The sequence below is a fragment of the Stigmatopora argus genome, chromosome 17 (genome assembly GCF_051989625.1).
Source record: "Stigmatopora argus isolate UIUO_Sarg chromosome 17, RoL_Sarg_1.0, whole genome shotgun sequence".
Taxonomy (NCBI): Eukaryota; Metazoa; Chordata; class Actinopteri; order Syngnathiformes; family Syngnathidae; genus Stigmatopora; species Stigmatopora argus.
This window is the reverse complement of record NC_135403.1, coordinates 3,801,261-3,826,834: the sequence shown is the minus strand read 5'-3', so window position 1 is coordinate 3,826,834 and position 25,574 is coordinate 3,801,261. Positions and strand designations below refer to the sequence as shown.

The following is a 25,574-nucleotide window of genomic DNA, read 5'->3' as shown; positions in this document are numbered from 1 at the left end:
TTTGAAAAGCATTTTCACTTGCATATAAATGTATTTTTAAATATGTGATACTATAAATTTTCTAGTTGAGAAATCAGTTATTATTATGATGCTCAGAATAAAGAATAAGTTTTGTTCCGGTCCAATTCTTTTTATTTATTCTTTTAAATGTGCGTCTTTGCATTGTGTGTGTTTCATTTTATTTTATTTTAATTCAGCGGCTCAACTGATTTCTATATACAGTTTTTTTAAATACTTTAATATATTTAAAAAATAATCTAGACTGCATATAATGGAATACCATAGTGTCGCATTGTGAATAGTGTTTACAATAATAATAACAATAATGGCCAACATAAATAAATAAGTCTTTTACTTTTAAATATTCATATAACAAAAGAAATTTCACAATCTTTTAATGTACAATTGAAAAAAACCCTGAATACTACTATATCACAAGTGCGTTTCCATCATTAAATAAATGTTCAAAACAAGTCCCACAATGCATTGCACCACCACCACCTGGGCGGCATAAACAAGCGTTCTACTTGTGTGTCTGTTACCAAGGTGACCGCCCGCGCACCCACACAACGCACACACACGCAAACGCACACACAAACACGTGCACGCAACCGCGCGCATACAAACTGACAGACAGACGCACTAACAGATACACAAACACACGAAGGTCTTATCGCAAATGCAAGACGATGCGAGAATTCTAGGGAAAGAAAAGTGTCTTTATCAGCAGCACCAGATAACGTAGAAATCTTCTCAACTCAAACGGTAAGTTCAGAACGTTTTTATCTGAGAGTTCGACTTGTTGAATTACTGTTGAATGTCTGAACGAGCTGTCAAACGCTAACTCTCAACCATGTATAGGTCTTTATAGTATTTACCTATCTTACACCTGCGCATTAAATGGTACATATACGTTTAGAAATTGGAATATATAAGGTTAAACGACTCAGGGTGAATATTTTTGTGCCACCTGTAACCAATAAAATGGAATTATTTTTTTTGACGCAGATTTGGGTTTAGTTTATTTTCCATGTGCGTTTTATGTTACAACCGACCTTGATAGGCTAGCGGGTGTCATTTGTAACACGGATATTTGTTAATTCCTTTTAAATCCTCCTAACAACAGGTTGCCATATGGGAAAGGGTGGAGTGCAGAGCACCTGTCCTCCGGCTGTCCTTCCTGTTTAGTTTAAGTCAGGGGTAGGGAACCTATGGCCCGGGAGCCATATGTGGCTCTTCTGATGGGTGCATGTGGCTCTTCTAAAATATGGATTTAAACCGCTGGTGACAGAGCCGAGCCCCGAATGCACCAATAGGAGCGTCACGTTAATTATCTTTATTTTTTATTTTTTTATTAGACTTTTCAGCATGCATATTTTCATTGGTTAGCAATTGCTGCGTAACAGTGCTGTCAAAAGAATTCATTTAGTACTTTAAAAGTGGTCAAATGACCCCCAAAAAGTCACATCTCAGTTTGACATTTTTACTCTTAAATTCTGAGTATGGCTCTCAAAGAATTACAATTTGAAAATAGGAATTGTTTACGGCTCTCTGTGTCAAAAAGGTTACCGACCCCTGGTTTAAGTGTTGTGCCTCTGCTAGAAATACAATAAGGAATGTTAAGGAATATATTGTGTATACACTCTAAACAAGTACCGTATTTTCTCGAATATAAACCAACCCCGCGTAAAATTGCCTTAAAATCGTTGAATTTGATAATTTCCTGCGTATAAGACACCTCCTGATTCACAGATTTCACCTCCATATTCATGGTTTTAATAGGGAGTACAAATGAGTTACTTTGAAGGGAAAATCTTAAGAAAAATCATCGCACTTGGTCTTTCTAAGATACCATATGAATCAAAAGCACATTATTAAGGTCAATATCATAAGGAAATTAGTAATTCATCCAGTAATGGTTGTTTTCTCACTGCAAAACAGAAAATAACCAACAAACAGTAAATGTTAATTTGCAACATCTACTGGTGAAAAACAGTATAGCAACGCTGTAAGTCTTGTGCGCATATAAGCCGTACCCTTGATTCAGTCATCATTTTTTTTGTTACAAATTCTGGCGTTGTGGGTTACTGTACTTTGGGCAAAGGTTTCAGAGAAATAATTTAGTCTGATCTTTTTAGCGTCCCATTTTCCTTTAAATAGCACAGCCAATAATGAATCACTGAAGCATTCTTGTTCATTGAATTCATTACGCAATTTTAACAAGCTAGGTAGAACAAAGTTGTAATATGTTACACTGAAATGGAAAACTAATACTGCAAAGTATAGCTCTTAACATCCCTAATCTTCTTTTTGTTACAAGGATGGTTGCAATTTTGTAAGAATAAAATTGGCCCTAATAAAAAATATATATATTATGTAAATATGTGTGTTCTTGAGAAATAACTGTATATACTACTTTCTCAATTATATGACTTGCATCCAGTTTATAACATACTTTCCTGGTTCCAAAAATAAACTGCACATAAACATTTTACTAGCAGTTTAGCACCAGACCAGTGGAGCCTTTGAGTTCTTGTCTGCAAGGAGATGATGTGACATCCTATTTATACTTCTCTGTCAGCTTAATCTGCTGAGTGCTGCCAAGGTCATCTGTTTTGGCTGTGGATTTGCTAGTGTGACACATACTGAACCATTATCACTAAGGCAATAATAACACCAATACATAAATGAATACAAAGTGCAATCAAATTGTGTGATTGATTTTCTAATATTTTAAATGTGTTTGTATATCTGTTTAGTGCAGGCTTGAAATAACAGACATCTAACCAGTGATGACTCATATCAAGCTTCTCATCAATCACTCCATTCCTCCAAGATGAATTTTGAACCACAAGAATCACCGTTTTGCCTCAGATAAAAGCTGCCGTGGAAAAGTGCCGATTAACTACACTTTGATTATGACCATTGAGTTCAGACCATTTTTAAAAAGCAGATGAAACCATTGTGAGACATGATGAACCGCTACACCACTCTGAAGCAGCTGGGTGATGGCACTTACGGTAGTGTGCTAATGGGGAGAAGCAATGAATCTGGAGAACTTGTTGCGATTAAAAGGTAAGGTTGGGTATGAATAACTATACAATTCATGTTTTTTTCTGGTACAGTCTTCCCTCGATTATCGCGACTTCACTTATCACAAATTTACTACTTCGATTTTTTCTGCTATTAATTATTAAATGTTTCTTTTAAAAAAAAAAAATTCACAAAAATAAAAATAGCGGTCCAATGGAGCAAGTGGTTAACGCATCGGCCTCCCAGTTCTGGGGTCTTGGGTTCAAATCCAGGTCAGTGTGGAGTTTGCATTTTCTCCCCGGGCCTGCGTGGGTTTCCTCCGAGTACACCGGTTTCCTCCCACATTCCAAAAACATGCATGGTAGGCTGATTGGACACTTTAAATTGCCCCTAAGTATGGGTGTGAGTGTGCCTGGTTGTCTGTCTCCTTGTGCCCTACGATAGGCTGTAATCGGCTCCTTGTGCCCTGCGATCGGATTCGGGGTGTCCCCTGCCTCTGGACCGGAGACAGCTGGGATTGGCTCCAGCACCCCCCGCAGATGAGAAAGATGAAAATCCACGCTGAAACTTGCAAGCGGAAGCCACTCCCCTGCCTTCCGCTTGCTACTAGGACTCAGCACTGAAGAAATGTTATTTATTTATTTAAGTTCATAAAAATGTGAAAATCCACGCTGAAACTCGTAAGCGGAAGCCACTTTTGCTACTAGGACTCAGCACTGAAGAAAAAAAAGTTTTTATAATAGGGGTGACCCTACTTCGAGATTTTTTAAATTATCGCGGCCATGTCTGGCCTACATTAACCGCAATATGTATTTTATTTATTTTTTAATGTGGGAGGAAACCCACACAGGCCGGGGGAGAACATGCAAACTCCACACAGATGCACGTGACATGGATTTGAACCCAGGAACCCAGAGCTGTGAGGCTGATGCGCTAACCACTGTGTGCTCTACGATTGACTGGCGACCAGTCTAGGGTGTAGTCTACCTTTCGCCCAAAGTGAGCTGGGTTAGGCTCCAGCAACCCCCACAACCCCTTCGAGGATGGGCGGTATGGAATATGAATATATATATATATAGTTGTGGTCAAAAGTTTACATACACTTGTGAAGAACATAATGTCATGGCTCTCTTGAGTTTCCAGTTATTTCTACAACTCAGATTTTTCTCCGATAGAGTGATTGGAACAGCTACTTCTTTGTCACAAAAAACATTCTTTATGACTTTATTATGGGTGAACAGAAAAAAGGGATCAAATCTGATGGGTCAAACATATACATACAGCAGAGCTAATATTTGGTAACATGTCCCTTAGCCATTTTCACTTCAATTAGGTGCTTTTGGTAGCCATCCACAAGCTTCTGGCAAGCTTCTGGTTGAATATTTGATCACTCCTCTTGACAGAATTGGTGCAGTTCAGTTAAATTTGATGGCTCTGACATGGACTTGTTTCTTCAGCATTGTCCACAAGTTCTCAATGGGGTTTAAGTCAGGACTTTGTGAAGGCCGTTCGAAAACCTTAATTCTAGACTGATTTAGCCATTCCATTAACACTTTTGATGTCTGTTTGGGGTCATTGTCCTGTTGGAACACCCAACTGCACACAAGACCCAATCTTTGGGCTGATGACTCTAGGTTATCTTGAAGAATTTGAAGGTAATCCTCCTTCTTCATTATCCCATTTACTTTCTGTAAAGCACCAGTTCCATTGTTAGCAAAACAGCCCCACAGCATAATACTACCACCACCGTGCTTGACGGTAGGCGTGGTGTACTTGGGGTTAAAGGCCTCACCTTTTTCTCCTCCAAACATATTGCTGGGCATTGTGGCCAAACAGCTCGATTTTTGTTTCGTCTGACCACAGAACTTTCCTCCAGAAGGTCTTATCTTAGTCCATGTGATCAGCAGCAAACTTCAGTTGAGCCTTAAGGTCCCGCTTTTGGAGCAAGGGCTTCCTTCTTGCACGGAAGCCTCTCAGTCCATGGAGATGCAAAACACACTTGACTGTGGACACTTACACTTGTATTCCAGCAGCTTCTAATTCTTGGCAGATCTGCTTTTTGGCGATTCTCGGTTGAATCTTCACCCTCCTGTCCAATTTTCTCTCAGCAGCAGGTGATAGCTTGCGTTTTCTTCCTGATCGTGGCAGTGACAAAACAGTGCCATGCACTTTATACTTACAAACAATTGTTTGCACTGTTGCTCTTGGGACCTGCAGCTGCTTTCAAATGGCTCCAAGTGACTTTCCTGACTTGTTCAAGTCAAGGATTCACTTTTTCAGATCCATGCTGAGCTCCTTTGACTTTCCCATTGTAGCGTTTGTGGGCGTTTGCATCCAATGAGCCCTATTTAAATAGCCTCAAAGAAGTCACCAGCTTTAGTCACTCATAATCACTCACAAGAAGTTAAGAGGCCATGCTATGAAGCTCATTTCACTGACACAACTAAGTCACCAAAATTCCTCATTTGTGTTGCTGTGTATATTTTTGACCCAGCAGATTTGATCACTTTTTCTGTTAACCCATAATAAAGTCATAAAAGAACCAAACTTCATGAATGTTTTTGTGACAAAGAAGTATCTGTTCGAATCACTCTATCAGAGAAAAATCTGAGTTGTAGAAATAACTGGAAACTCAAGAGAGCCATGACATTATGTTCTTCACAAGTGCATGTAAACTTTTGACCAAAACTGTGTGTATATATATATATATATATATGTATATATGTATACGTATATATATATATATATATATATATATATGTATATATGTATATATACTATATGTATGTATATATATATATATATATTTATATATGTATACGTATATATATATATATATATATATATGTATATATGTATATATACTATATGTATGTATATATATATATATATATATATATATATATATATATATATATATATATATATATATATATGTAATAACATTTGTGTCGCAGTAGTTTTCTAAAATTAAATGTATTAGCTATAAACATACACACCAATAGATTGAGATGTAAAATATCCATATGGGTGTGAGTGTGAATGGCTGTTTGTTTCCTTGTGCCCTGCGATTGGCTGGCTACTGAATCAGGGTGTACTCCGCCTGGTGCCCGTAGCTAGCTAGGAGAGGCTCCAGCATCCCGGAGAAAATGAATGCATAAATTAACAAACAATGAATTAACTAATGCTTTTGCTACTTTGCCTGATGTTATTTTAGGCCATTACCAAGGGTAACAAAAATATTTGGTCTTTGTTTTTTTAAGCAGTGTGTCAACCGGGTTTATTAATTCATGAGATACCCAACAATGTGTCTACGGCTTGATTGTTTGGTTACCATGTAAGACAATACATGTATCATGGTGAAAGGGAGTGAAAGTAAAGAGAGGTGGATGTGTTTAGATACTAAAAGGAAGCCCAAAAAGGACAGGTAACCACAGACGAATAAAATATATCAAAACATAATGTAAAACACAGCAATTTCACAAGGATATTCAGTATTATTTTTTATTGCTATCTTAACCCTAAGATGCACAACCGACCAATGTGTTCAGAATAACAGGCCTTGGGGTCATTTTTTTAAATTGAATTGAAAATTGAATGCCTTTATTGACAAGTACTACAATGACATTTAAAGCTTCACCATAAAGTTCACACATAGATAAGTAGTCATGAAAAGATTTATATTAAATAAAAATGAAGTGAGGTAAAAAAAAAAAGTGACTGGAGTGGATAGCAGCATGTCGCCTAGCTATGGTGTTTTAGTGCAAATATCATGGTACAAGATTAAAATTTGCAGTGCTAAGACTGAAGTAAAAGTCTGGGAACAATACTTATTGATATGCATCTGGCAATGTTTTGGCATTTTACATATGCAGTGACAGTACTTAGTTGAGTCTAGATTAGGTCCTCTTAGGTGGAAAACTCGAGGTGGTGACGGCTTTTGGGAAGAATCTGTACCTGAGTCTGTTTGTTTTGGCTGGTATGGTCCTGTAGCGCCGCCAAAGGGTAGCACGTTGAAGAGGGGGAAGCCGGGATGTGTCTTGCCTTTTTTGATGTTCTTTGCCCTTCCTAGGCACCGGGAGTTGTAGATGACAAAGAGGGGAGGAAGGGTGCAGGTGATGATCTCATACCTTTCAACCTCGGCCAATTGCTCCCCTTATCAATGATTGCAATTCCCCTTATTAAGCAATAAAAAAACGTACAAATGCAACGCGGCACATATTTACTCACATAAGGGCGCACTTAAAAGTCAAACACTTTCTCCATAGTGGATGGGGTGCCCAATCAGTATGCACCAATTTCAAGATTCTGTAGATGTCGCTGTATGACGCTGACAGCATGACTCTCTGGGTACATTGCTTGCTGATGCGCTATATTTATATAGTGAAGGGGGTGGACGTGTGAAAGGGGAATGCGGTTGGTCATATCATGCTTAACCCCCTGACTACCAGTAGTTCAAATTTGTCCTCAGTAGAGGACATTTGTAAACCTAAATATCTCCCACCCAGTGAATCCAATCGCATTAACTTTTGTGCTCTATAGAGGATATTCAGAGCTTTCCAATGATACAAAATTTCTTTTGCAGTATTCCAATTACTTCACATAGATTGGGGAATTTCAAAATAAATGTGATTGGACAACATTTTTTCTCCTGGTAGTCAGGAGGTTAAAGCATGACAATGACAATATTAGCAGTCGATGATGACGTTTTCGTCTGCTACCAGTGAGATCGGTTTTACAAAAGATGTAGTACCTTTTAAAAAATCCTGTACAAGAGTTGTTATACGGCATACACAAATTGAAATGATCAATAAACGTATAAAGTACGGGAAAAAACGTATAAATACACAGATTTGAGCTGTGTTGATCACCCTCTACAGCTTGGTGTTGAGTTGCTCCTTCCTCAGTACTCTCAGCAAATTTAGCCTCTCCTGCACCTTCTTGACAAGAGCTGTGTTTTTTAATGCCCAAGAGAGTCCAGCAGAGATATGGACCACCAGGAATTTGAAAGTCTCCACTCGCTCCATACATCCGCCATTTATGTTTGATCCCACAAATACATCACTTGTACTACTTAAGATACAATAAAAGATTTCATCTCTGCGTAGTTAGTGTTATTTAATTCAATTTTAATAATTCAGGTACATTGAAATTCAATGGTGGAGCTGTGGGGGGAATTAGACCATTTAATGTATTCTTCTTCTCACGTTCTGGTTGTTCAGCACCTAAGATGAATGAAATATTCAAAATGCATTGATCGAGAATTTATACGCACAATACAGACACTCCCCTACTTACGAACGCAATTGGTTCCGAGCGATTGTTCATAAGTTGAATTTGTTTGTAAGTTGATTCAGTGCTATATTTTGTATTATAATTTATGTTTAAGGCTGACATAAGTATATTGAAGGTTTATATAAGTGCATTTGTATGTTTAAGGCTTGTATAAGTAACACGCATTGGTTTGTACTGAAGAAAAAAAACATTTAATACAATGGAGAGAATATGTACAGTACTGTAGAGAGAGAGAGAGATTTATGTATTAGAAACTGGCCAAAAGAAGCGACCTAATGACAATTGCACAGTTTTCTTCTTTTTTTCATCATCATTCAATTGATTTGCAAACTTTGTGCAACGTTCAATATTTGGGTCCTGCTGCTCGATCTTTCTGTTTATAAATGGTACTGAATGTGCAACGCTCACCACTCTCACGCGCATCAAGCTTCGTTATTATTGCCACTCGTTTCAAATGAAATGGCTTGCCTCTTCCTTGCAACTCCCTCAATAGAAGCCTTTAGCTTTTTACCAACCATATTCAATATTGGATGCATGAGATATTTAATGATACAAATGAAAAAGGTTCTTTGCACACTGGAGATACATTCACGCACTTCCGCATTGCAACGAAGAAGAAGGTAGATGCTGGGTGAGCTGAGCTCTCACAGCGCCAGGCGTCGGTATTAGCGGCGGAAAGAAGTACTACTCTGAAAAAGGCGAAATACAAAATTGGACTTGCGAACATTTTTGGACTTAAACGCAATTTGCAGACATGTTCGTATGTACCGTTGTTCGTAAGTTGAATGTTCGTAAGTAGGGGAGCGTCTGTACTTTGCTCTGATCATATTACCTATGCAAAATGGAACTCTCTCTTCATAGAATGAAGAGGAAATTTTACTCATGGGAAGAATGTATGAACCTGAGGGAGGTGAAGGTAAGAATATTTTTGTTTGTTCCCTTCACAAACACCTTATTTGTCAGAAAAGAAGGAATATCACAATTCTCACAACTCTCCTGGAAGACTTCCTGTGTGTGGTTCCAGTTTTTGTCCAACTTTACAACGTCTTTTTGAGTCTATCCCTTTTTGCTACCGAAACCAAGCTGACGCCGTTCAAATGGCAGCCGGTGGCGGTAGCTCCGTCCACTCTTGCTCGTTTCATGTTTTTGCTGCGTTTCTGTCTTAATTATTTGATTTGGTGATTCTTAATGATCCCATTGACCTTGATTTGCTTTGTAATTTGTGCTTTTGCCTTGTTGTTCTGCGGCCTTTGCAACTGTACTGTCTAACTTATAACGATGCCTTTTCTTGCTACTGTCACAATGAAATTTCCCGAATACGGGATGAATAAAGTTATCCAATCCAATCCAATTTATATTATGCATAACACTTACATTACCCAGACCGTATGGGCATGTTTTTGACTGCAAAACTGACTTCTATATGGCAGTAGTGAACTTGACTATCACGATACTTAAGAACCGCCTAATTTATTTATTTATTTATGTATTCATTTATTTTCATCAGTCGCTGAAGAAACTGAACCATGCAAATGTTGTGAAGTTAAAGGAAGTCATCAGAGAGAATGATCACCTATACTTCGTATTTGAATATATGAAGGAGAACCTCTATCAGCTCATGAAGGACAGGTAAAGCAATAATTATTTTACACAATGGAAATTCCTGTTGACCTAGTCTATGTCATTCATGATAGCAAGAATGTTCACCCGCTAATATAAATAATTTATACCAAATTAGACAGGTATTATTTAAAAATAAAATGCTACATGTTTGATCAATGCCGCTAGCCTATTTATGGAGATTTTTTTTAATCTTATGTTTACAGAAGGAAATTATTCCCTGAATCAGTGATAAGAAACATAATCTTTCAGATATTACAAGGCCTGTCATTTATTCACAAACATGGTAGGTGTGTTGTGGTTCTGTCCAGGCTTCACACTGCGAGATTCCTTCACAGATTTTGATGGAATCTTGTAGTTTATGAAGTGACTATCACCGCTTTTATCTTTTCATTCTTATAACTGGTTGGGGGATGCCATATTGACAACAGCATAAGCCAAAAGTAATACATCTGTTAAAATAGTAAATTTCTGGTCATGTTTCCACATATTTAGCATGATGCCCCTGTCTTGAATTTGGACAAAGTTTGTTTGACATTTCATTTTCCTTCCTCTTTCTGTCTTTGCTCTCATGTTAGAGAAAATAAGATGTTTTCAGAGAATGAACTTAGGAACATCTTGTTTCAAGTGTTAGCTGGCTTGGCTTTTGTACATAAGCATGGTAAGTAGCCTTACCCAGTCTACATTTCCTGGTCTAAAAGTACAAGTTGTTGAGCTGGATTTGCTAGAATTCATTCAGCAGTGGAACTTCCAAAATAAATGTCTCAAAGGAGGTAAAATTTGGAATTCAAACAGATGTTTCTGGAAAACTATGCTTTCAAAGTTAAACACAACTAACAGACACACAAAAACATGCATACAAGAATGATTATAACCATAGAAGCAAAAAGATCAGTACATTCACGGGGAATACTACAATTAATAAATTATTTAAAAAAATACTTTACACATGCTTCATTCTGTGGCTGTTTCAATTCAGTTACTCATTTGGGAAGAATTGTAATTCATATATAACTTGGAAGTAGACCAATGTTATATAAAAGACTGACTGTGGAAGTTCCACTGCAGTACATGACCAAGGTATATTATGTTTTCCGGAAAAAAAAAAGCCTTAAAACAGAAGAGAGCTGGACAAAATATATGGAAATTTATTGTGACAGTCAAATTTTAGTATTTGATCAACAGCATACTGTAGATAGTTCCAAATTTGTCCAGGTCTCTTTGTTTATATGGTACATATATCCTTAACTTTCATAAATTTTACATGATCTAAAACAATGATTGCAGGTTTCTTCCACCGAGACATGAAGCCAGAAAATCTTTTGTGCATGGGTCCAGAACTCGTCAAAATAGCAGATTTCGGACTGGCTCGGGAGATACGCTCCAAGCCTCCCTATACTGACTATGTGTCGACAAGATGGTTAGAGTTTCTGCTTTTAAAAAACAAAAAACTGTGTTATTAATCAGTGGTCTTCTTTTGGATTTACCTGACATTGTTTTCATTTCGTAGGTACCGAGCACCAGAGGTTCTGCTCCGGTCATCTACTTACAGCTCTCCTATTGACTTGTGGGCTGTGGGATGCATCATGGCAGAACTCTACACACTCAGGCCCCTTTTCCCTGGGAATAGTGAAGTGGATGAGATTTTTAAGATCTGTCAAGTCCTAGGTACTGTCAAGAAGGTGAGACAAAAAGAAAGATAATTATAAACACTTTATTGACTTTATAACTAATGATAATTTTAAAAAATCTATAATATTAGATGCAATCTAGATCGGAAGGACAGGCAATGAAATGTTTTCACCCTGTTGATGCTGCGATGCCCCAGTTAATCCATTTTAACTGGGAATGAATAATTGCTGCTGCCCAGCGGCCGAGTGGTTCGTGCGTCAGCCTCCCAGGTCTGGGGTCGAGGGTTCGATTCCAGTTCAGTTCTCACTGCGTGGAGTTTCCTCGCACTTGTTTGGGTTTTCTCTGGGTACTCTGGTTTCCTCCTACATCCTAAAAACATGCAGGGTAGGCTGGTTGAACGCTCTATATTGCCCTTACGTATGAGTGTGAGCGTGAATGGTTGTCCGTCTAGCAGTGCCCTGCGATTGGCTGGCTACTGATTCAGAGTGTCACCTGTCCGGTGCCTGTGGTTGGCTGGGATAGGCTCCACCAGCACTACTGAGGATAAGCAGTTCAGTAAATGAATGAATAAATAATTGCTGTTAGCCTGCCCTAGTCAAATTGGATTGGATGTTTATTACCATCAACAGTAGCCAAAGAGTTAAATACAAAAACAAAACAAAAAACAATTCCATTGAGAGGACAGGTGAAATTTTTAAGGAAAAACCCATTTAAATAATACATCCTGACTGACCCAACAGTGTGTTACAACGAACACCACAATATTGAATGGTTGTCACTTCAGGAGTGTTTTTGAACATATCTTGAAAAAAATCATATTGGAAGTAAGAAAATTAAGCATCGGGACATCCCTCAACAGAGCATTGTCTAAAATAGAGCATATCTTATTAAAGTTAACCCTGGGGGTACAGAAGAGACGACCAGTGATACTTAAACTTTAATACATATAATATTTTTTGCATTAGTTTTTCTAGATGAAAAATTCTGGGATCAGCTTGGTAAAATATCGGAAAAACATATCTTGAAAAGAATCAGATTGGAAGTTTAAAAAAAATCAGCATTGAGACATCTCTAGTTGTTATCGGATTGCTGTACAAATAATGGTGAGTTGACAGTGAAAAATATCATACTTTAAATAGGAGTTGACAGTTTCATTTTGGTGACATTTGTGCAGTGTGACCGGGATACGCTTCACTGAGAATGACCCAACTGGTAACTGTATACCAATAAGTCAGCCAGGATAGGGCGCAGCACATGCTTTGACCTTCAACCAGGATGAGCATCTGAAGAGACATATGAATAGACCATAAAGCTTTTCATTGTCTTTTTCATTAGCTGGACTGGCCAGAGGGCTACCAACTGGCTTCAGCCATGAACTTTCGCTTCCCTCAATGTGTGCCGACTCCTCTGAAAACACTCATTCCCAATGCCAGTAGAGAAGCGATTGCTCTAATGAAAGACCTACTGCAGTGGGATCCCAAAAGAAGGCCCACTGCTGTACAGGTAATAAACACACCAGCCTCCTAAAGCACGTATAGATGAGATTTACAAAATTTATAGAAGTCCTCATTTAATTATGTCTGAAAACACTGTTGACAGAATCATTTCTCTCCTTTCTGGCAAGGCCCTTCGCTACCCATACTTCCAGGTTGGACAGGTCCTGGGTCCTCGTCCTCACAGCCAAGAGGCGAAGAAGGTCCAGGCCCGACAGATTATACAAAAGCAGGTCTCAGATTCCAGGGTGGAGCCCAAACAATCCTTTTCTGAGTTCAAAGCCTCCAAATCTCCTCCCCAAAACATTCAGCAGCATCAACCTCTGCAGCCAATCATCCTACCTCAAGCCAGTAAACCAGGCGACAACAACCAAGAAGTGAGTCCTCCTTAAGTATTAATTGTTATCTTTGAATAATGGATGTCTGTAGAATGAGGTTTGCTTTGACCTTACACTGTTTTGCCTACCAATGTATCACTGTTTTCAGAAAGCATCACATGGCAATGAAAACAAAATTGGACCAGATGGCACAGGCATGGTAAAGAATGGAAGACGCCGTTGGGGCCAGACTGTAACAAAGACCTCAGACAGTTGGGATAATTCTGATCAGTCAGACACAGCTGTTTCTCACTCGAAGAAACCTAGTTTAGGAAACTCACAGGAGGAGAGGAACTTGAAGAAGCTCCAGCCACAGTATGTAATAAAGCTTATCCACGGATGCTAGAGGAGATCTAGTTTTATTTGGCATCATGACATCTAACATATGCATTTGCATGAGTTGCAATTTGCTTTTTCATCCTGCAGGAGTTTGGAGCATAAGCCTATGTATTCCTACAGCACTATTACCAAACTACCCAACAATGTTATGGTTGGTCCAATGGATCCTAATCTGCCAGGATCTGCAGCACGCCAGCATTATCTCAGCCAGTCAAGATACCTACCTGGTAAACCGTCTTGACTCAGAATTGTGTGACAGCTAACAACGATTGCAAATTGCATGATTTCAAATGTGTGTTTTTAAGGGTTGATCAGCCATAATCAGGCAACATCAGGGGAAAAAGTGTTGGCCAGTCTTAGATTGAGAGACTTGTGGGAGAACTCCTCAAATCCATTTATTTCCAATGGAGCTGGATTATCAATGAACAGAGCCAACCCAGGTATGAGGTTATTTTGATGCAAATTAATGTTTATTGGGGCTGGAGGATGTGTGTTGCACAAAGTGATATTCCCTTATTAGCGTAATGGTAAAAAAACGTTTTTTTATTGTGTGTAGCCTCATTCACACCCATTATCATCTTTATCACAAAGAGGCCCTAAATGGTAATTGTTCAGATAATGTCTAACCTGAGTTGGTTACAGAAGCCATTTAAAAAGTGGTGTTATCAGAGTAAGCTTGGTGTCTGCGACTTTAGGGAACTTAACAATGCATTTGTCATGTAAAGAAGTCACACAATATCACACCCTACTGTGCCTGCTCCTTTCCCAGGCTCACTTCGTCTCTCCATCTCCTTTTCTTATTTATGAGATTAAGGCTCCTAGATAACAAGTTTTCCTAAAATCACTACCAATTGCAACCCCACTGCAGTACCCGCTCATACACCTAAATGCAGCAGTGTTTGTATAGCTTCTGCTAACCGATAATGCACCTTTTTGTTCTCTGTGTGAAAAAAACTCAGTTGTTTATCGATCCAATAGAAGGGCAATGTCATTTCAGATTTGCAAAAGCTATAGTCTAACTAGAGAGAGTAGTAGCTATTCTACTTCTGAGTTAACTGCTTAGCAACCACTTCCACCAAAGTGTCTTAGTCTCTCCCCTAAAAGCTAAAAAAAATGAAAATAGTCAGGACTACTGACACTTTTAGAACTGGTGAAATCACATGGTTTATAGATAGCATGTTGTTTCTATCTCCGGGGTTCGCATCACTCTGGATAGTTTTTTGGCAATTTTAAGTAGACGTTTGGCAATATTAGGCAAGATATTTTGGTAGTGCGATTGTATGTTATTCCACTGCCTCTTTTCTTGCCTGTGGGATGTAAACATGAAATCATTTAACAAAACATTACTTGTTGGAATAATGATTAAAACCTTTTGAATCATTATTAGTAATATTTAATTAAAATAGGAAAACATCTTTCAACATAACTGCTTACACTTGCAAGGAGGTACCTTGTGACGTCGTCTTAGTCCCCAAGGCATTCTGAATTGCAGTAACTGAATCATTGTATTTAATCGGGACACTCGAAAAACATGTTATGTAATCAGTACAATAACACCCTAGATGGTTAGAAAAACAACAGTGTAAGAATTGCAGAAGTAAGCATAAAAGTTTGAACTGGCACCCAAACAACGGTGTGAGGAAATGCATAATATTTTCATTATAAGGTAAACAAAGCATTCTAAAGTAAACCAAGCAGTATTATAATGTAAACAAAGCAGCCGTATTTTCAAACAATAATGCGATTATCACCATCTGCTGCTGGAGTCCCGTCAAAACAGTCCCGTTGTGTTTTGCCGAAAAGCGTCCGAAAACAATGTGTCCTTGAGCTGTGGGGCCTTGAGGAGGAAAAGTGTCTGTGGTCCCATGAATTAATTTATAGCCTTATTACTTATTAAAAATGCTTACAACACATAAAGAAACATTCCATAATAAATCTAACATTACTTTAAAAAGATGAATGGTAAATTTAGTGCATAATTGTTTCAATGGAGGTGCAAGCCATCGTGATCCCTGCCCCCTTTTGATATATTTGATTAAGAAAATGGTATATTGCCATAAAAATCCAAGACAATTTCTTCAGCAGTTCACTAAATGGTCATGAGGATTATCTCAAATTACAATTACATTACATGGTATAGTAGAAGTGGCCTGGTGGAAGAGTGGCTAGTACATTGGGCTCAGTGTTCTCAGGTCTTTGGTTTGATCCTCCTCTGAGGAGTTTGCATGTTCTCTCTGGGCTTGACAACGATTCACACTCACACTCATACATACGGGCAATTTATAGTGTTCAAACAGCCTACCCTGTTTTTGGGATGTGGGAAGAAACCGGAGTACCCAAATACCCACCTGGGATTGAACCCTCATCCCCAGAACTGTGAGGTCGACGCGCTAACCACTCGCCAGCCGCCAAGATATCGAGTTTGTTTATTCATTCATTTCCGTAGCGGGCATCTTCGTATAGGTTGCTATAGCATATCCCTAGACTGGTCGTCAGTCAGGCGCAGGGCACACAGAGAGACAGGTGACCATTCACACTCACAATCGTACCACCACTAGCGGTAATCGAGCCCAAGCCTGCCCAGACTGAAGTCAGGCAAATGAATCACTACACCACCAGGCGACTCAAGAATAGCCATAAAAACAACAAGGAACATACTTTTGTTGTTAATACAATGAGTTATACTTCACAGAGGGAAAGGCAAGAACAAACGTCACAGTAATTTTCAGTAAATATTGTGAGGATAAGCGATTCAGAAAATGAATGAATGACACTGGCTAAACAAAAACAAATTAACAACCACAGGGTGGCTGTTTCAACAAGGTTGATGTATTCAGTCATTGAACTTAACGTGAAAGATTCAAGCAGCTAAAAAGCTCCATGGGGGCACGGTTTTGAATACACAGTTATACTGAAAAACAAAGAGCTCGAGTAGCAGTGGCTGCTTCAAAGGAGAACAATTCCGCATTTGACGTATTACATTGATAACCATCTCCCAATTGACAGACCTCTTTGACTCTATCCCTAATATATTGAAGGAATTAAATCAATTGCTATTTATTGTCTGACGGGACCCATGGTGCCTGTTGAATATGCATTTCACACATATTTATACACATAATTCATTTCAATAAACGGTAACTGAGTGTAAAAACTGCACAAGTAAAGAACTTGGGACTACTGAACTATAGAGATCTTTGAAATTACAAAATACTTTTGGCCCGAATATAAGACTGTGTTTTTTGCATTGAAATAAGAACGAAAAAGTGTTGGTCGTCTTAAATTCGGGGTTAGACATTATACCCATTCACATTGCTAGGATGGCGCCAGATGTCTTTAACATTTTGAAGGTTAATGCAGTTATTGCAATTTTGTAGTTTTATTTCAAAAAACATTTTCAATTCATTCACAAATGTGATTGCCCTTTAGTTTACACATTTAAATGTTCAGATAATAAGATATGATTGACCGTTTTTGCTTGATTTGAATGAGGCAAAATAACATGCATTTTCTCTCGAATATGTTATAATCATTTGTTTCAGATGTACTGTATTTATTTTCTGTATGAAAATTGAATTTGGTTTTCAAAAAGTCTTATTTCAAATTGAGTCATGAAAAAGAGGAGGTCGTCTTATAATCAGGATTGTTTTATATTCGGGCCAATACGGTACATAGATAGCATTCTATAACCTTCTGGAGGTGCTATTGAGCCAATGAAATCCTCTCTTGGTACGACATGTTTTAAGGCAGGGGTGGGAACCTCTTTGACAGAGAGAGCCATAAACAATTCATGTTTTTAAAAGTTATTCTTTGAGCACCTGTGTCGGATTTTAAAAGTAAAAATGCATGACAATATGTGCCCTTTTTAGTCACTGAATTCTGTTGGCAACATTGTTACACTGTTTCTAATGAATGAGTATCAATGGGAGTATGCATACAGAAGAGTCTAATAACAATGTTTAAAGAGCTGCAAGAGGGTGACGGTACCACTGTGCTGACATGATGCTCCTATTGGTGCGTTCGGTACTCAGCTCTCTCAACATTTTACCTCAGAGGTTAATGGAGAGGCATATGCACCCATCAAAAGAGCTGCATATAGCTCCCGAGCCATAGGTTCCCTACTCGTTTTAAGGTGATCCAAACATCTGAAGCAGAGTAATGACAGCTCTATCAAAGTACCATATTTTCTCGCATTTTAGCCGCCTCCATGTATAAGCCGTACCCATAAAACTACGTTAAAATCGTTGAATTTTACAATTTCTCTCGTATAAGACGCCCCCTGATTCACAATTTTCACCTCCATATTCATAGTTTTAATAGGGAGTACAAATGTGTTACTTTGAAGGGAAAATCTTCCCCCGTGGTATTTCTGAGATACTTTATGAATCGAAAGGATCGTCTGCTGGATTGCATATTCCTAAAGGGTGTTGTCTCCACGTAGACAAAATCATTAAGGAAGTCACGTGAGCAGTACCACCAGGAAGTGTCCCCCTAGCAGTGGCGGTCCGTGCATTTCCTAGTGACGCCTTCAGCAAAAACTATTTTATGGCTAGAAAACCTCTACTGCAGCTACAGGTGCGAGACAAAAAATAATCAATAAATCAATGCACAAAAATCACTTTCCTAGCAGCATTTAATGATTAAATACAAATACTGAAGCTTTTCAGACATTACAACCGGGCCAGTGGGGTGATTTTCCCAGGAAAAGACAGCGATGAACGTCAATGGCGTACCGGCAAACATTACCCGAAAATGGGGTAAAATCCAGCCGAAAACAACATTTATTGATTAAATACAAATACTGGAGTATCATTTCCCCGGGAAAAAGACAGCGATGAACGTCGATACGTCCATATACGTCTATAGGCGAAACGGCAAAAATTGCACTAAAATGGGGTAAAATCCACTTCCTAGCAGCATTTATTGATTAAATACAAATACTGGAGCTTTTCAAACATTACAACCGGGCCAGGGGGTGATTTCCCAGGGAAAAGACAGCGATGGGCGTCAATGGCGAACCGGCAAAAATTGTGCTAAAATGGGGTAAAATCCACTTCCTAGCAGCATTTATTGATTAAATACAAACACTGGAGTTAAAATACAAACACTGGAGCTTTTCAGATTTCAGAACCGGGCCCGTAGGACGACTTTCCCCGGGAATTTCATACAATTGAAATATTATTTAGGAATATAACCATATTTTACTCACCAAAAATCAATTTTAACTGTACACATTATCCATCCTCCTTTCTTTCTTCCTTCCTTCCTTTCTATCGCCATCAAAGCTAATGCTGTCCGAGCCTGTCCTGTCGTATTTCTGGCATTATCCGTCTTGAAAATGGCTTTAAATCAACACAACAATATATTTGCTTGTGCAGCTCGCTCCAGATACAGTTTGTTAGCTCTGGCTAGCCCACTCTATCACTAGCCAATAATAGTTGGTGAAAGCGATGACGTATCCCTACGCCTGCGAGAAGGCAATGACGTATCCCTACGCCTGCGACAAGGCATTGTGGTGTTGCCAACTCGAAATCTGATTGGTTAAAGCAACAGTCTTATTGACGCTTGTTTAATGCAGCAGAGCCTGCAGAACTGATTGTGAAGGCCTTGAAGCAGATTTCTGACCCTGACAACAAATAATGGCTGAAATGTGATTGGTTAAATGCTTCAATATGAAAACACAGGAAAAGCAATGAAAAGAAGCTAACAGACAATTTGGAATTATTTAATAAGTATTCATGGACAAAATATAATTAAAATCAGTCTGTGATTCAGATATTTCTTAGGCCAGCAGAGAAGGCCTTGAAGGCCTTGATGGCACATCACTAGTCCGTAGCGGTCTAGTTTGTCATCCCTAGGTAAGATGGCGGCGCCCTGAGCGAGCAATTGCAGGCACAATTAAGTGAGTTTTTTCACGTTTAATGCAAGATACTTTTTTTTCTTCTTGAATTTCATTCATACATGTCAAAATGAATTCCTGGGTTCAAATCCAGGTCAGTCCACCTGTGTGTAGTTTGCATGTTCTCCGCAGGCCTGCGTGGGTTTTCTCTGGGTACTCCTGTTTCCTCCCACATTCCAAAAACATGCATGGTAGGCTGATTGGACACTCTAAATTACCCCTAGGTATGAGTGTGAGCGTGAATAGTTGTCCGTCTCCTCGTGCCCAGCGATCGGCTGGCCCCCGATTCAAGGTGTCCACCGGCTCTGGCCCGAAGTCAGCTGGGATATGCTCCAGCACCCTCTGCGAATCAATGAATGAATGACATTTCAAGAATACTTTGTTTCTCCTCAGTAAGCACTTAATTAGATTGCATCAAAATCTTTAATAAATCAGGATCTGACAATCCATACTTTATTTTTATAAAAAATATATCCTTTTACCGAGGGTGAGTATAGTAATCATTGTTGAAAAGCCTTGCTATTTACTTCAACATTATGACACATCAGCATTTACAAATGTGTTCATGCTGCCAAGTGGGGCGCTGCCTTCTTTGTGTAGTATTTCTGTTGGACCCTTTCACCCCTGACTCGCTTGAATGCTTGTTTCTCTTGTTGAGCTAATAGAAAGCTCACTGTCTTTCCTACCTTTTCAGGCAACTTTGTGACCACCAAGTACAACCTATCCACTGGTTTCATCCCTTCATTACAAAAAAAAGAGGTGGGCTCCGTGGGACAGAGGATTCAGCTCGCCCCTTTAGCCAGCCATCACACAAGTAAAGACTCTTTTTGGGTATTTCTACCAAACAGAAAAGGCTTCGCTGTAAAAAAAAATGATTCTAGAAGGGAAAACCTCGTGATCTGTCTAGTTTCAACCTTTCTGCTTCACTCTGTATCTTGTTCCTAACTTCTTTTTTTTCTTCCAGTCAATCCATCCTCTTCTCCAGAAATTAGAAAAGATAAAACAAAATGCTCAAAGCCCAAGTCCATCTCATCTTTGAGTGAAAGTAATAGAGGTATTGATTTAGAAAAACAACAACAGCTGCTCATGTAATTCAGTTGACCCCAGATGGATAGTTTGGTAGAAATAGACAAAATTTCTTATGATTTCCATATAGAGTACCATATTTTTATAAGACACACTTAAAGGGACACTCCAGTTATTTTGTTAACTTTTTTTCTAAATATATGAAATTAGTTAGATATGTGCTGAAAACATACACAGGCTGAGAAGAATTGAGTGTTGAATGTCTGCCATCAAATGACAGCCCTTATTCAAGCAAAAAAAACATAATTTCTTGCATGTAAATGTGTATTTATGTTATTTGGACAATGATGCAGTGTAGCTAGAATACAGCGGTGTCTCGCGGTCCACCAGCTATCATTGGGTGCATTGTGGTCTGTTACGTCTTTGGCAAGACTTCAAGGCGAGGTAACGAGGAATTAGGACCCAATCGCAGGGAAGCAGGCGAGGATGGTGCTCAAACCAAAACTTTAATAACTTAAGCAGGATCTTAGAAAATAAGACTTAGAAATCAAATCACATAACCAAACCTGACAAGGGAGATACAGGAAGGAGGAACGAGGCATATGGAACAGGGATCGAGGTAACGTGGAAACATGGGGAGGACAAACAAATGCAGACGATCCGACCTATGACATAACTATCAGTGGTGTTTACATAGACCAGACAGGAACTAATTCTAAATGACACGCAGCTGCGCGAGAGCAACGGCAAGACAGGAGGGACAAACAAGAGTAGGGAAACGAACATAAGAACACACAGAGAAAGCAAAGGAGTAACAATAACAAGCCAATCCTAACATGGTGGGCTGCAGTCCTGCCAAGGCTCCACTGAATTTATAGCATTACTTCTTGGGACAGCAGCTGAAAATGTACATCCTTCACTAAAATACATCTTCCATTTGGTTAGTGTATTTTTTGTGAAATATGTGTAATAATGCAAGGAATAACAGACGGACAGCCACTAGCAAGTTTCATTGTTGCTACGCCCCGCCAACGAGAAAGGTTCTTCTTCTTCATTTCACAAAGCCTCACTGGCACGGCAAATGAGTTCTGCGAACATAAGAAGTAATTTAAGATATCATTCACGTTGTAACAAGCTCGGGTTAAGAAGTGGACATTGGCCACTTGAGAGGGGCCTGGTTTGAGTACATTCACCTACACTGCCTGAGACCTGATGGACTAGCCTAATTTTTCCACATTTTGAAGCCTTGTCTTTAGATTTTTTTTGTTTATACTTCAAATTTAGAAGGCTTGTTAACAACACTCCTTTATTAGTGCCATTCAAATAATTTATTTAATTCACTTGCCCTGGAGTGTCCTTTTAGTTGCCACATAATTTACACCACTCCATTAAAGTGCTCAAAGCACACATTCATAAAACCTCAAATGAAAAGCAAATGAATAAATAAAGCAATAATTACAATGGGTGGCCAGGCGGTTTGAGTGGTTAGCACGTCGGCTCTGGGGTCCTGGGTTCAAATCCAGGTCGGTCCACCTGTGTGGAGTTTGCATGTTCTCCCTGGGACCTGCGTAGGTTTTCTCTGGGTACTCCGGTTTCCTCCCACATTCCAAAAAAAGCATGCATGGTAGGCTGATTGGACACTCTAAATTGCCCCTGGTTATGAGTGAGTGTGTTTGGTTGTCCGTCTCCTCGTGCCCTGCGATCGGCTGCCCACCGTTTCAGGGTGTCCCCCGCCTCTGGCCCAAAGTCAGCTGGGATAGGCTCCAGCACCCCTCACAACCCTAGTGAGGATAAAGCAGTTCAGAAAATGAATGAATAATTACAATGTTAAAAGATGAAGAACAAATACAATATATTATTACATTCCATTTAATCAGACGCACCTGCAGTATGTATATATAAAATAAACTCATTCATTGAGTGGCCTCATAGTAAAAAAAATACAGTAATTATTCTACAAACCCTAAATCCAAATAAAATGGTTTGCAAATCCATGTCAACCTATATTTTTGGAAACACTACCAATACAACAAATTTAATGCTCAAACTTTTTTGGTCTATGAGTAAGGTTGACTGTTCTTACCATCTTTCGCCTGTTTTTCTGACTTTTTTTTTAGTTTAAATAATGATTACACAATGTAATGCTTGTTTTTAATTCTCAGCTATTACAATGTTCTTTTTCTTACATTTTAGAGATTTAACTGAAATTGATGATTCATCAAATTATTATAAAGGAAAATCTTGAAAATTATCAGGGCTACCCAAATTTTCATATCACTGGTAATCAGAATGCTATCTTTGAACAGGGGCCTGCAATTTCAACGTTTTATTTATTTAAAAATGGGTGAGATTTACGGTGTGATTGGACTGGAGACTGTCTTTGCAATCTGTAAAGCCTGTCTGGAAATTTGATATCTGAAAGACAAATAATACCAGCAATTCAGCTTCAACTATTAGTCATTCCAGTTTCGGAACACTTCTTCAGTGGTTATTATTTGTAACCTGTTGCAGGCATCAAATTCAAAATAAGTGAAAAACTTCAAAACAATTCAGTTTTTCATTTTCAGACATTAAATATCTCACATCTGTATTGTTTTCAACTGAAAATAGGTTGAAAGGGATTTGCAAAGAACAGTATAATTGGAATTAGCGTTTGTAACAGACATTTGACTACTGCACATTAACTTAACATTGACACTTATTAAGCAACGTTTGGCATCTTTTTTTCCAGATTACGAGGGATGGAAAAGGAGGACAGATGGAACTCAGGTATTGAAAGGGAGCAGCTACTCAGCTGTTGGGAAGACCACTGGCAATTTAATGAGTAGAGCTCCTGCCATCCAGCCAGTCCACGGCAGGGTAGATTGGACTTCAAAGTATGGTGGAAATCGGTAGTTGGATGCTGGAGGTCCTTCGTCATAAACTGCCTACTGGGAAAACTGCTTTTAAAAATATACTATTTTAAGCACAATAAGATAGAAGTACACGGAGAAGCCATTATCATTTTTATCACTTTTTAATCACAATCTCGGCTGAAATTTTTATCTTTTATAAAGGCAGAATCGGTGGCGCCATAGTATCGGTCCTGTTTATGTTTCAAACCAATTATAATCACTTTTAAAGGATCGAATGTGACAGGAGAGACAAAGGAGTTTGTACATTTTTGTTCAAAGGTAAATTGCTGATTTTCTTAATACTGGACAGTGTCCCTAACAATGACCAGGCAGGTGTCTCAAACCGATTCCGCCGAGGGCCGCAGTGGGTCCTGGTTTTTGTTCCAACCGATCCAGTGCCGACATTTTAACCAATCAGGTGTCTTCTAAAATAAGTAGCACCTGGCTGCAATCAACTGATTAACTGATTACACTTGCAAAAGGTATCCTCTTGTTGAGTTGGAATGAAAACCTGCACCCACTGCGGCCCTTTGAGGACCGGTTTGAGACCACTGAGCTAGAGCCAATTTTACCAACTGTAGGAGGGATTGAATATAACCTATGACACCAACACTGTCATTTGCTAGTTCTATTTATTGTATTATTTTTATTTTTTACATTGCATTTATTTTACTTGCCTTTGTAATCCACCATCGCAAGTCCGTACGTTAAGGTAAAATGAGAGACATCAGTTTATACATTACCAGTGACGGTCCGTGCATTTTCTCGTAGCGCCTTCAACGGGTAAAATCCACTTCCTAGCAGCATTTAATGATTAAATACAAATACTGGAGCTTTTCAGACATTACAACCGACCAGGGGGCGATTTTCCCCTGGAAAAGACAGCGATGGACGTCAATGGCGAAATGGCAAAAATTGCACTAAAAGGGGTAAAATCCACTTCCTAGCAGCATTTAGTGATTAAATACAAACACTGGAGCTTAAATACAAACACTGGAGCTTTTCAGATATCAGAACCGGGCCCACAATTGAAATATTATTTAGGAATATAGCCATATTTTACTCACCAAAGATCCTTTTTAACTGTACACAATATCCATCCTCCTTTCTTTCTTCCTTCTTTTCTATCGCCATCGAAGCTAATGCTGAAAGTCGAGCCTGTCCTGTCGTATTTCTGGCATAGTCCGTCTTGAAAATGGCTTTAAATCAACACAACAATACATTTGCTTGTGCAGCTCGCTACAGATACAGTTTGGTAGCTCTGGCTAATCACTAGCCAATCATAGTTGGTGAAAGCAATGACATATCCCTACGCCTACGAGAAGGCAATGACATATCCCTATGCCTGCTACAAGGCATTGTGGTGTTGCCAACTTGAAATCTGATTGGTTAAAGCAACAGTCTTATCGACGCTTGTTTAATGCAGCAGAGCCTGCAGAACTGATTGTGAAGGCCTTGAGGCAGATTTCTGACCCTGGCAACAAATAATGGCTGAAATGGGATTGGTTAAATCAGGGGTCCCCAAACTTTTTCCTGTGAGGGCCACATAACTTTTCCCTTCTCTGATGGGGGGCCGGTGTCAGTTTGTAACAGAAAAAGTGTGACGATCGTAGGGGAGCTTAAAAAATGTATTGTTTTCCAGAAAGCCACACATAACCAAATAACCCTTTCCAGGTTCTTTACAGAAAAAGTCAGGAAACAAACAATAACAATATTAATAAAATAAATAATAACTAAATAACCCTCTCTGAGTTCTTCACAGAAAAAACAGGAAATAAATAACACCATTTATGAAATAAATAATATCTAAATAACTCTCTCTGGGTTCTTCATAGAAAAAAAGCCATGGAACATTAACTTTCTGTTGTGCCATGCAGACTCTTCTCCCTTTGCCCTGATGAAGTTTATGCACGACACCACAACCTTCATTACAGAATCCCACGTCAACACTTTGCAGCACAGTGCT

General features: G+C 38.9%; 1 protein-coding gene across 5 annotated transcripts; it reads left to right on the top strand.

Moving 5' to 3' along the window:
- The first annotated feature begins 552 nt into the window (after positions 1–552).
- mak (male germ cell-associated kinase) lies at positions 553–25,328 on the top strand. 5 transcript variants are annotated; one of them, XM_077624295.1, is made up of 15 exons: positions 553–765; positions 2,760–3,075; positions 9,190–9,244; positions 9,836–9,957; positions 10,155–10,234; positions 11,236–11,368; positions 11,459–11,630; positions 12,916–13,083; positions 13,205–13,450; positions 13,560–13,765; positions 13,877–14,016; positions 14,095–14,229; positions 20,383–20,502; positions 20,653–20,742; positions 23,446–25,328. In XM_077624295.1, exons 2-15 carry the CDS (start codon positions 2,972–2,974, stop codon positions 23,607–23,609), a joined length of 1,935 nt encoding a protein of 644 aa, XP_077480421.1. In that variant the 5' UTR covers positions 553–765; positions 2,760–2,971; the 3' UTR covers positions 23,610–25,328. The 5 variants fall into 5 exon arrangements, with proteins under 5 accessions (XP_077480421.1, XP_077480422.1, XP_077480423.1 ...); XM_077624294.1 differs by lacking the exon at positions 10,155–10,234 and adding an exon at positions 10,527–10,609 and having other exon boundaries at positions 554–765; positions 2,765–3,075; XM_077624293.1 differs by lacking the exon at positions 10,155–10,234 and adding an exon at positions 10,527–10,609 and having other exon boundaries at positions 554–765.
- The last annotated feature ends 246 nt before the right edge of the window (positions 25,329–25,574 follow it).